The sequence below is a fragment of the Myotis davidii genome, unplaced genomic scaffold (assembly GCF_000327345.1).
Source record: "Myotis davidii unplaced genomic scaffold, ASM32734v1 scaffold243, whole genome shotgun sequence".
In the NCBI taxonomy this organism is placed as follows: Eukaryota; Metazoa; Chordata; class Mammalia; order Chiroptera; family Vespertilionidae; genus Myotis; species Myotis davidii.
In genome coordinates, this window is record NW_006295183.1 from 2,922,901 (window position 1) to 2,935,842 (window position 12,942).

Below are 12,942 nucleotides of genomic sequence, written 5' to 3' on the forward strand. Positions count from 1 at the left end.
ACTGTGCAGGTGCCTGGCATCCAATGAGCCACATATACTGTTGTTTTCATCTGTATGTCACCATGTCAGAACAAGAAATATAATCTTAAAACGCAACTTTTATCTTAAAATTGTATCTTAGAAGTCAACTAAAATTGAAGAATTTATCTTAAAATATTTAAGTTTTATCTTAAAATTCAACAGTGAATCCAAATGAAGAGGCTACACAACTTAAAGGCTGATGTACATACCGGAGGCTCTCAGAGGCCAAGGTGCAGGGTGCACGCAGGGGTGTTAATACTAATGCGCAAGTGCATTTGGGAGGCAGCACATTCGGGTCTCCCCATCACGCTGAGAGACACCCTGTGTCATCTTACAGATGACAAACAGCACACCCAGAGAGTGAATGCTAGCAACAACCCAAACCGAAGTGTCTCACTTCGTTTGTGCCAAGTGTGACTCAGGGATCCTTTCATTAGAATACACACTAAAACCCTGTGAAACTGCTCGCCCACAATATTACTCCCAAAGCCCCTTCCTTCTCTCCACAACATGCCCCGTATATTTGAAAGATGTTTACAAACAATTCACACTTATTGTTACAGTTATAGTCCACCCATCAGATACTTGGCTCATTTCCTTGATATTATTTCCGCCTACCCTATGCCGTCATTTATTTGTAGCTACTGTGCTTCAGATCACAACGTACGGGGCTACTTGCTTTGGTTTCATCAAAAGCACTGGCATGTAGCCTTTCCGGCTTAACCAAGGATGAATGTGGGATTCCATCTCGACTTTTGAGATGTTCAGCACAGGTGGGGACTCGCAACCTTCATGGTTTCAGGGTCTCATAGTTTGAACCTAACAAATTATTTACAGATCAGAAGAATGAGGCCCCATGAGATCAAGGGTGTTTCCACAAACATGCAAACATTGCGGATAAGAGAGCGGTAAGGACCTAAGGTGTCCGCAGTGCTCTTCATATTCCCATTGGAAATGTTGCCATTTGTACAGAGGAAAAAAGCTCACACATGTTCCCAAGAGATTTAACTGAGCCTGATTTTCATGTAAATCATATGCTAATATCTAGGGATCTTATTGAATTACATCATTAATTTATTACTGTTGTCAGTGACAGGTCATCATAGAGTAAATGTTTGTATAAGCATTATGTACATTTTTAACCCATATAGTTCACTCTTTTCAATTTTAGTATTAACATTTAAGGTATTGCATGAGATATATGCTGTCTTCTTTTATCCTAATATGGACCAAACATGGAAATGTTTCCAAGAATTGCATGCAGGGATAGACTTCAAAAGATTCTATTGGTAGTCCAGAAATTGGTTTCAGTCATGGATACCCTCAAATATTTCAGGAAGTGTATACCTGAGAATATGAGGCGGTTACTTGCATTTGAAATGCAATATATAAAACATATAAAATTTCAATGCTGTATTAGTAATTATGGCAGTTTACTGGAAATACATCTCTGGCGCTCCAGGCATGGCTGCTTTGGGTTATAATTATCATGTAGAGGTAACCTTTCTGTGAGAGTAGGTTCTGTCTCACTCACCTTTGCATCCCTGGGACCTAGTACATTTTTGGTTATATTGTTGTTATAAGCCAGGGGTGGGGAATGTCCGGCCCGTGGGCCCTAGAAGGCCTGAGAAATCATTTGGTCTGGCCCTGCCAAGGCATTAAGGGTGAGTTACTTAAATATTTGACCAAATATAATAGGCTAATTTTTAAGATGGTCATTCTGTAAAGCCTGAGAATGATGTTATAAATATCCAAAAGGCCCTTGGCAGAAGAAAGGTTCCCCACCCCTGTTAGAAGTGAGTGCCTGTGATGGTTTCTGCTCCCCTGCCCAGGTATCATCAGAACAGCCCTTCCCAACATGGACAGGGAAGCCAAGGAGGAGTACCACGTGGTGATCCAGGCCAAGGACATGGGCGGACACATGGGTGGACTCTCAGGGACAACCAAAGTGACGATCACGCTGACCGATGTCAACGACAACCCACCAAAGTTTCCACAGAGTAAGTAGGTGGGCGTGGCTTTCGCTTTCCAATGCTGCTGCAGCCCGCCATCCTCTGTGACCCAGTCCTGCTTTACTCAGCTTGGAAGAAAAAGTCAAGAAAAATGGAGGTGTTTTACATCATTCGCGCCAAAAACTGAAACAAGACAGCAGCAGCCACAGCAACAACAAAAACAATGGAATAGATCTAGTAGGAGAAACGGGAGATGTAAAGAGTCCCAGGATCCTGGAAACAGGGAATCGATTGTGCTAGGTGTCTTACCAGACGCTGTTGATGCCATCTAGTCATGAATGAGCCCGTCTCTGACTCAGTGTCCTCAATACTAACCTGGGAACAGCAGCACCTGAGTCAGTTACCCACTGCTATATAACAGGCCGCCCAGAACCTTTGTGGCTTAAAACAGTAATAGTGGGGGTTTTTCTCATTAGTCTGCCATTTGGGCAAAATGTGGAGGAGACTGCCTGTTTCTAGAGTGTCAATGGGGGACAGTTCACTGGGACTAGAGGGTGCACTTCCAGCGGGGCTCACTCATATGCTGGTGAGGTGGTGCTGGCTGTTGGTTCCTCTCCATGGGTCCTCTCCATGGAGTGGCTTGGATAGGGTCTACAAGGGGGGCCCCCAGGAACCTCAGGCAGAACTGACTTGCCTATGTGGCCTAGCGTCAGATAGCCCTTCATTCACACTGTAGCCTTAAGACTGCCCACATGGAAGTGGAGTTCTTGTAGACCCCACCCTTCAACAGGATGTGCACAGTCAGGTTAAAGAAAAAGCATAGGGGGCAGGAGATGTTGTTCTGGCCATTTGGGGAAAATACAGATTCCTAAATAATAGGACCTAAATAATAGGACGTTGTAGAAATGAATGAGCTAGTGTAAAATCTACAGTGACATCTGTCATAAGTGGTCAACCAATGTTAGCCTTGATTATTATCTGAGAGACTATGGTCCGCCCTTCTACAAAATGTATAGGATTGCTGAGGGACATGAAAGAAAAACAGATTTTGAAAGGTTGTTATTAATAATCATAATGACAACTACTATCACTTAGTGAATAGTCACTACTACTGCAATCTCTCTCAGAACCTACATTTTACAAGTAAAACTGGGCTTCTGGAAAGACTCAGTTAATTGCCCCCAAAAAATGGCAAAGTAGCATTTGAACATGGGTCTGTTTCCGGACGTCTAGGTATAGACAGATTCAGTGCATTCATAATGCTGCTGCTGCTAGTACACTTTCAGCGTAAGTGTGTCTTCTTCATCAGGCTAGAAGAGTAGCTGGTAGGGCCTATGAGTTGATCTCCAGAAAGGTGACATTCCAAATGAAGGAATAAGTAAGACAACCAAATATGGCCCCGTGAGGGCACTATGGTCACTGAAAGGACTCCAAAGACAACAATCTAGGTCAGAGAGACACTAGATAGAGAATTACAGGCAACACCCTTTGTCCTGAAGACCCGGAAGAGCTGGAGAAAGATTACTTTGCCTAATCAGGCAGGAGGTTCAGCATCCCCCAAAAGTTTAAGGCTCATGTAGCACTCTACCAACTGCACGCTCTGTTATCCACACTGTAAAACTGTCTGGTGTCTGGAAGGAAAAGGCCAAGCAGGATTATTAGCAGGCAGCCATTCAGGCCCTAGCCCTCCTACCATCACGTAGACAAGATACATCATTTCTATGCAATCACCAGCTTCATAGCCATGAATGCAAATGAGATTTGGAGAAAATCAACTCATAGCTAGTTTACGGACTCCCACTTTCCACGCGTCCTTCAGTGTGAAGGACGTAGTGGGATTAAGTTGAATATTGGTCCAAATGGAAAGTATTCAAAGCCAAATGATACACATACATATAGACAGAGTTCTGGAACAGGAAGAAATCTGCATGAGGGCAAACGACAACTTAAAGAGGTTAAGTAACTTGCCCCAAACCATTCAGCTGGGGAGTGACTTCCGTATGATGTCATACAGGATAACTGCAGAGTGTAGAAGTGCCAGTCAAGCCTCCTCAGGTTTCCCTTGCCTATGGGAAGCCTGCCAGTGACTTCCCACTATGTCTGAACAAAATGTTCAGGACCCCTCCTACAAAGCCCTTTACATCACTGGGCCCCACTGAACCTACACCCCTTATCTCTTCATAGAAGGCGCCAGTCACCCCTCTTCTTGCTGCTCTGTACTCAGTACATTCCCTCCTCAGGCTCTTTGCCATTTGCTGCTCCCTGTATGTGTCACTGTTTTGTCTTTGTAGCACAAAGTAGTAGGAAGTAGTCACATGGTTTGTCTTTCTCAGGTCCTCCAGGGGTGTTCAGTTGCCTTCTTTAAGGGGTATCTTCCTGCCCACCCCATTCAAAATCTCTCTCTCTCTTGCTTTCTCCTTCTCACCACACATACTTAATGCAAGTGCACACAGTGTCACACACAGACACACATCTAATGCATACACATACTCACACTCATGCACATACATACACACGTATTCATAACCTGCTATCACACAGTTACAGTCCACACCTCACTGTCTCATTACGCTCCTCCCCGTAACCTACCACGTTTCCCTTCTTCCCAGCACTGACATCACCGTGTGTACACATTTCGTGTTTCCCTGTAGGGTAGTTGCCTCCTAAAGGGAGCAATCTCGATGATTTCATTGACAACTGAGTATCCAGGGGCTGGGACAGTGACTGGCACGTAATAAGTTGCCAATAAATAATAAATGAATATATGTGGCAGGGTCACTCTGTGGGAAATGTTTGCAGGTAAGGTAGTGTTTGAACAAATGGTGAAGGGAGTGAAGTAAGAGGAAAGTCAGATACTGAGTTAGAAGGGTCATGACCTTGAAAGGAATGAAAAGAAGTCGTGGCTGATTGAATGTTCAAGGATGCCATGGCCCTCCAGCGCTTGCTCATGGGAAATGTAACTGAGCATTCTTTCCTTCCTCATGTGGGACAGGGGACCCCACTCCATCTCCTCTGACCCCGGGATTGTTTCATCTTTCTTTGTAGAACCCATTCCTTTGACACACACAGGCCATGCGGGCTCTTCCATCCATTCGCTTCTTTTCATGTTTTCAATCAATAGGAAGTTCAATTTCAAACCCTTTGAGAAATGTATTGGGGTTCAACGGAATCTAAAGTCCTACAGCTAATAAGTAAAAGGGGAAATAAGAGTAGATGTTTTCTTCTTTTAGGCGTATACCAGATGTCTGTGTCAGAAGCAGCGGTTCCTGGGGAGGAAGTCGGGAGAGTGAAGGCTAAAGACCCCGACATTGGTGAAAACGGCTTAGTTGCATACACTATTGTTGATGGAGACGGTATGGAACTGTTTGAAATCACAACGGACTATGACACACAGGAGGGCGTGGTGAAGCTGAAAAAGGTGAGTTAGGATGAGGAACCAGACATATCAGTGGTATGGCCTGCTCTGCCAAGGCAACGTGGCAAGACACGGGGAGTTGAGGGTTTAAAAAAATGCAAACAGGGGCATCTGGAGCTGACCTGCTTTTACAGCTGAGCTCAGAGCTCTGGGGAAATAGCAGGACTGTATTCCAAAGGGGTGGGCGGGAAGCAGCAAGGGAGACTGGGGCATCTACCTGAGATTGCTAGTTAGCTCTGGGCACAGTTTTGCTCCGGAAGGAAAGACAGCTAGACACACCTACATTTGGGAGAAGCAGCACTGACATGTATGAAGTTCCCCCTGTGGCTTGGCCCAGCGAGTCTGTTCATATGGGCTGCCCAGGACCTTCCCTGGCTCAAACACCCAAGTTCCATTGCACTGCTGTCATTTTCTCTCAAAATTGAACCCAAGAGCCCAGTCGGTGTGGCTCAGTGGTTGAGCGTCCACCCATGAACCAGGAGGTGACGGTTCGATGCCCGGGTTGCAGGCTCAATACAGAGTAAGGGGCATGCAGGAGGCAGCTGATTGATAGAGTTTCTCTCTCATTGATATTTCTATCTCTTTATCCCTCTCTCTTCCTCTCTCTCTCTAAAAATCAATGAAAAACTTATTTTTTTTAAAAAAATTGAACCCAAGAAACAACAATAATGGTCCTTCCCCCATGCTAAACTGTCCCTAACATGTGTCCTTCGGATTAATTCAAGACAATGGGGAGTTTATTGTTCTTTTCCTTGCTTTGTTTGTAAGATCTAACATTTTCTCAATACTCAATATTGGCCAGAGAAAGCCCAAGCCTCTTCCAAACACTCTCTTGTTTGCCTTTCACAAAACTCATTAAAAAGATAGATCATATGATTCCTATGCACAAAGAGACCTTCTTTTAATTATGAGGAGACTGGGGCTCAGACAGACTACACAACTTGACGCTGTCCTAGTCACACAGGTAGGAATTCACAGGCACGGGATTTAAACCTAGAGTATTCTTGAACAACTTCGCTCTCAAGACATTTTAGCAACAGCTGGGCCACGAGGGCTTATAAATGTGAAGAAACTGTTACAGTTTATTCTAAAATGGTCTTCCCCCTGATTTACCACTTGAGAAATCAACCCCTCTCCATCATCCAAGTGTGGGGAGCATTCAGTCTGAATTGGATGATGGGGTTACCTTGGTTTTAATCAAGCATTCATTTTCAACCTAGTTTTCTAGCATGAATATTAAGTTTCTCAGTGTGATGGAAGAGATAGGACTGTAACACTGCTAAAAATACAATTTGAAGAATCAATAAAGAGGCCGGTAGCTGGGGAGAAATCGAGGGTGGAGTGGAGGAAATTCCTGGGGGGGGGGCAGATTTTTCAGTAAGGGGGGCGGGCAGGAGAGATGTCCTCCAGGGGGCTGACTTGCCATAGCATTTGAAGGCACTGTTGGGTTTAGGAGAAATATGATGGGTCACAGAACAAAGAGAAGATAGGAGGGACTCTGTTGTAAATGCATATGGAATCGGGTGAGCTTTGGATACTTGGAAACGTGGACATTAGTGACAGTGACGGTGTGTCCGCAGGGCCTGGGGTAATCACTTCCTTGGGTTTCTCCTCCGGGAGAATCTCCGTGTGAACTGCGTGCAGCGTAGAGCTGTCACCTTAGCGTGTTAATTAATATTACTATCCCTCCTGCTTGACACTGACATATGAGCATTGACATCAGCGATTTCTGCCTCTCATCCTTCGCTGTTCAAAGTAATTGGGTAGTTGGTTATGCTAAGGTTGTCACCTGTTTTCAGTGTATTTAGGGCATAAGCACACACTGCGTCTCCAAAATCCAGAAGCATTAAAATCACCCCGTGGAACTCGCACATGGCAAATGAGCTCTCCGCATAAGATTAATTTGCACATTTCCCCCCAGTGCAGTGTGTTTATTCCAAGCAAAAGGATAATAGTCTATAAAGCACTGCAGTGTAGGTTTAAAACAGAGTAAGATGTCGTTTCATTCCTTAAACTTACAGCACAAAGTTCCAAATGTCCACTAGAAAAAAAATCGAGAGGTGAATTTAACACAGTGAAAGGATGGGTCCTTGTGGAAGTCATTATATATGATTTAATAATATAAAAGGGTATGGAGAGATAATGGGGATATGTTTGTCTTTTAAGAATATTCTTTAATATAGTTTTTTTGCTCATTTCTTGATCTATTTATCCATTTTTTTACCAAGAATTATTGAGTTATTATTTGTTGGGCAGGCCCTTTGAGGAAGGCTAGACATCTGAGGTTGAAGAGTGAGAGTCCTGGCCACAGAGAGGTCACAATTTAACAGGACAGAGAAGTAAAATGACAATTACAGCAGAGCGAATTTTCTCAGCCTCAGCACTAACAATATTTCCGGACAGATCATTTTTCTTGCAGGGGCTGTTCTGTGCATTGTACGATGTTTAACAGCATCCCTGCCTCTCCTCACTGGATGCCAGTAAGCCCACCCCACCCCACCAGTCAGGATAATAATAAATAGTTGTAGACAGCGCCTGATGAAGCCTGAGGGAAGTTAGCCCCAAATCACTCCCCAGTTGAGAACCAACTGTGCGATCAGATCTATGAATAAGGACATAACGACTTCTTACAGGGGCCAAATCTTGAGCGGAGTCTCCATGGGTGAGTAGGAATTTACCAGATAGATAAGGAGAGGAAGGGCAGAAAAAGACCTCCTGAAGAACTTCTTGGAATCCGGTATGGATGGAAACAGGACAGGTTTAGGAAAGTTGAATAAGTTCAGTCTCCAGGGTTTAGAGATGGATACAGTGGGACCATTGCAAAAACGGTTGTTGGAACTCAAGGGAGAAATTATAGAGAACTGGAGAAGGCAGAGGAAGGGAAGATGAAGAATTCAAGAGATGTTTAGGAGGCAGAGCCATCCATTTGTTGAAGAGCTTAGGAAGCAACGGCCTCAGGGCTGCAGTGGTGCAGAGGAGAGAACTGCCCTCGGGCTATTCACACAGCCTCTGTGGTGGACTAAGGAAGAACCAATGCAAAATGAAGGTGAAACTTATCACTGGCTCTGTCCACTTCCGGGGCAAAATCCAATCTGTTCATGCAGCACCCTTGACCCAAGGAGGCTCCTATTTATCAAAGAGATATCCTGGCACTGCTTCTAAGTTATTTACTTTTAATCAAATAAACTCAGTGTAAAACACTGTGAGAGCAGCATTAGAAAACATTTTAAATATTCCCCACTTTAATAAAGCCATTTTGATATCTAAGTATTCCTTGCCCGCATGCATATAACATCTCACACATCTGCAATCATAGGGTCATCAGACTTGTTAATTTAATGTCACATAGTAAACATTTTACATGTTGTTATATACCATGCATAATCATTTCTAATGACTACATGACATCCCATCCTACGGATGGGCTGTTTTTTTCCTTGATAAACGCTCCCCGTGGGATTTGATGTTTTGTGGGTACCTTCCTCCTGATTAGACATAACCCTATACTCTATCTAACAAACATAACACCTTTTTGAATATTGTTATATTCTCCTGAATTCACCCCCCAGAGAGAGTTTTCAGAGGGGGGATAGTAAACGAGGGGATAGTAAGATTTTTATGGCTCAAATAGAGTGTTGCCTCATTTAGCTTTATTTCAACTGCTCATAACATGGATATAAATGTGCACATGGGAAGCGACCTTAAATCTCTTTTGGAAGGAGGCTGGGGACGTATTGTAGGTAAATATTAAAATGGTACTCATCTGCCCTGCTCCCCACTTAGTCACAATGATGGGTGCATACAATCACTTGGCACAGTCATTCCTGGGCATTGGGGACGCAAAGATGAGCAAAGATCCACAAGACCCACTAGAGCCCTTTGGGCTGCTCCCCACCTTCCGGGGGTGGGAGGTGAGGGGCTGCAAGGGCAACTAATGGACCACCTTGATCTGTCTGGTGGCTTAGGAGGACTTGCCAAGGCCATGAGGTGTAGGCAGACCACCAGAAAATTTAGTCAGACCTCACCAATGTAGGAAAGGGCATTCCAGACCAATGTGTGCAGAGATTTGGGCCATTTTGCTTGGGGTCCAAAAAGCATTGATCCAACCGCAGCATAATGGCACCAGCCTTCATGCCCACAGGGCTTGCCATTGGGAGCATGCTCTGGGCAGGTGCCTAGACCTAAATCAAAAGGTTTGGCTCTAGGAGCACCCAGCTACCTGAGATGAGAAATGTTCTACCTACCAGGTCTCAGAACTATCATCTTCCAATATTTTTTTTAAAATCTAATAATTCAGAGATTTTTGGAGAAACATCAGCAATCTCATACCCTCAGCCTAGAAATATCATCCTGTTCTGCGGCTTCGTCACCCAGCGAAGGATAAAGCTGGGCAGCTGGGGCGGGTCTTGCTCCAGGAAGAGGGAATGCCCCCGAGTGGGGAGCAGGAGGGTGGGAAGATGATGGAAAGTGTCCAGGGTGTGGAATGTGTTTAACCTTCCTGGACGTGGATCATCTTCCTTTAGCGGTTGCAGAGTGGCCACCCTATGGTTGCCCACCCGTTCAAAGGAGGCAATAGCGTGGCAGGCAGCTGTTTGCCTTAAACGACCCAAGTCTTTGCACACATTTGGTAGCTAAGCATCATCCACAGTGCTGGTTAGAAAGCCCTGTTTCCTAGGCAGGAGGGCTCCGTTCTCTGCTGCAGTTTTACTTTTCACCCTCTGCCCATTGATTCACTGGACTGCCTCTCGTTCGAAATGAGGGTGTTTTCCATCCATTTCCCAGTGACTGCAGCCATTCCAATGCTACTTCCCAATTATTTTTCATATCTTTGTAACATCTACGTTGTTTATAGTTGTTTTTCTTCGAATGGATATTCTTACATATATACATTCCTATATCAAGGGAGCATTATTCTTATTTGCCTATGGCTTGCTAAAAATAGAAGGTCTCCTAGAAATGAGCACAATCAAAACAAACTGTCATTCCCGTCTGACTAGTTACAGCACAGTCTCTGAAAAGAGAGGTTAAGAAGCATGACGGATATGTTAAAAATCAACATCACACTGGGGTATTCCTTTTTTAAAAATGTATTTTTATTGATTACAGAGAGAAAGGAAGAGGGAGAGAGAGATAGAAACATCAGTGATGAGAAAGAATCATTGATCTGCTGCCTCCTGCATGCCCCCTACCGGGGATCAGACCCAAAACCCAGGCAGGTGCCCTGACTGGGAATTGAACCAAGACTTCCTGGTTCATAGGTTGATGCTCAACCATTGAGCCACACCAGCTGGGCCAATGGGTATTTTTATTGCCAAGACTTTCAGTACTTTACAGAACAGTCTATACACCATGTATTTCTGTAGTGTTGTCAAACCTCATCATGGGTGCCTTTTAGGGGCTTTGAGCAGCCTTCGTGTTGCTGTACAGAATGAGTACCATGTATTTCTATAGTGTTGTCATTCCTTCTCATCATGGGTGCCTTTTAGGGGTTTTGAGCAGCCTTCGTGTTGCTGTACAGAATGAGGTACATTTGAGGTCACGGGCCCCTTCTGTGTCTGTTGTGCTCCTAGAATTGCCCATTAAGCATATTCCAGGGTTCAGCCATTGATTTGTCTGATTTTCTGACCAAATGGCTCAGGTAATTGGATATTGAATAGACACTGATTTTCTCACTTTGAGGAACTGCACACTCTGCCCTATAACAGAAGCAGGCCTCTCGCTTTCATTATTCTTTCAAGGAATCAGTTGCCAACCCTCTCTTCCTTCTCGTCAGCCCGTAGATTTCGAAACCAAGAGAGCATACAGCCTGAAGGTGGAGGCAGCCAACGTGCACATCGATCCCAAATTCATCAGCAACGGGCCTTTCAAGGACACGGTGACAATCAAGATCGCAGTGGAAGATGCTGACGAACCCCCCATGTTCTTGGCCCCAAGTTACATCCACGAAGTCCAAGAAAACGCAGCCGCTGGCACCGTGGTGGGGAGAGTCCATGCCAAAGACCCTGATGCTGCCAACAGCCCGATAAGGTACAGACAGATGTAGCGTAAAAGCCTGGATGGGGAATTTTAGAGGCAAGAGGCTTTAGCAAAGCCCTGCAGAGACCCGAAACCACACCTTCAATTACAAAAGGGTCCAAAACACTCAGGTCCAATGCCATGTAACCGAGATTAAAAGTTAGAAGATGGACGTCTACTTTGCCCCTGCTGCACGCTTTGTGCATGGGTTTGTGTAAGCTGCCTAATTTCTCTCTGGAGCAGATTTCCAGCGACGGAAGCCTCAGCTGGGCCTGTGTGCCCAGGGGAACTGAGGGGAAGTATAAATACTAATTATAAAATAAGTAGAGTAATTATAACTTATTGAACACCTTCCTATGCTCCGGTCAGTCCACTGGGTATGCAGACATGTGATGTAATTTACCCCCTCCCCTCCCTATTATAGGAATTGTTATCCTTACATGGAAGGGGAACGGGGCTCTGTGAGGTGCCCAGGAGGCATGGCCAGTGAACAGGAGGCCAGGCGAGCGCGCTCTGACTGTCTAGCTGCTGCTGAGAGGTAACAGAGTGCCGGACAGGTTTAGGGTGCTTGTGTGTTGTGCACATTGTTTTTTGTGGCTTGGAAAAACAAGATGGAGAATTGTGGTTTAGGATTCCGCCTCCTCCATCAGTGACATGAGTTAATGAGGGATAAGGCTGATGAGGAAGCGGTTGAGAAGGAGACTGAGTCACAGATTAAAGATGTTTATAGGACAGAAACTCATAGTTGCCTGAAAACTGTCCTGGCCTGGATTCTAGCAAACGTTACCCTCTCCACGGCCGTCCTGGATTCCCTGCTCACCTGAATTCCTCCCCCGATCCCTCCTCATGGTGTCCCCGCCTGCAGTCTCCCCCGACCTTTCTCTCATCAATCCCAGAGCCAGAGCCATCAGTTTACAACATAGCCAACATCACCTCATACCCAGTCCAACAACAACATGATCGATGATCACATTGTCCCCAATGCCCCATTGTCCCCCCCAAAATAATCTCAACTCTCTTACTTGGCCCAAGGCTCTTGCTGGGCCTGCTCATCTCTGCTCTCCCCTGTCTCACTCTTTCTTCCCACCTGGCTCTTGGCTGCGTGAGACCTGCCTACTTCCTGTTCTCTGATGTAGAACAGCCCTCTCTAGTTCTGGACTTTCCATGTTCTTCCTCCCGGTTCTTTCTTCCCCTTTCTTTGCAACTTGCTTATTCCGCCCCCCATCCCCCGCACTTAGATGTGAACTGCCACCTCACAGCCCTCGCCACGGTGCATCACAGTGACACCTCAGTATGCATGTTGTCCACGGCACCCTTACAAAGGGCCAGGACGTGTCTGTGGAGTTCAGGGTTAATAAGGTCCACCTGCAGGACAATATCAGCTTCCATTTGCATTTTGAGGGACTTCTGTACTGTTTTTATAATGACTGTGTCTTGAAGAGATAGCTGCACCCCCATGGTCATTGCAGTGTTCACAATAGGCAAGACATGGAAACCACTTAAGTGCTCATCAACCAATGAATGGATAAGCAAAATGTG

At 45.2% G+C, this 12,942-nt stretch overlaps 1 protein-coding gene across 1 annotated transcript in view; it reads left to right on the top strand.

The window, feature by feature from the left end:
• Positions 1 to 12,942, top strand: part of CDH11 (cadherin 11) — a 77,339-nt gene that overhangs the window by 39,410 nt on the left and 24,987 nt on the right. Inside the window, exons 5-7 of the mRNA XM_006769825.2 lie at positions 1,854 to 2,021; positions 5,204 to 5,391; positions 11,162 to 11,415. Of these exons, the coding sequence (XP_006769888.1) occupies positions 1,854 to 2,021; positions 5,204 to 5,391; positions 11,162 to 11,415 (610 nt within the window). The remainder of the gene's footprint in view (positions 1 to 1,853; positions 2,022 to 5,203; positions 5,392 to 11,161; positions 11,416 to 12,942) is intronic.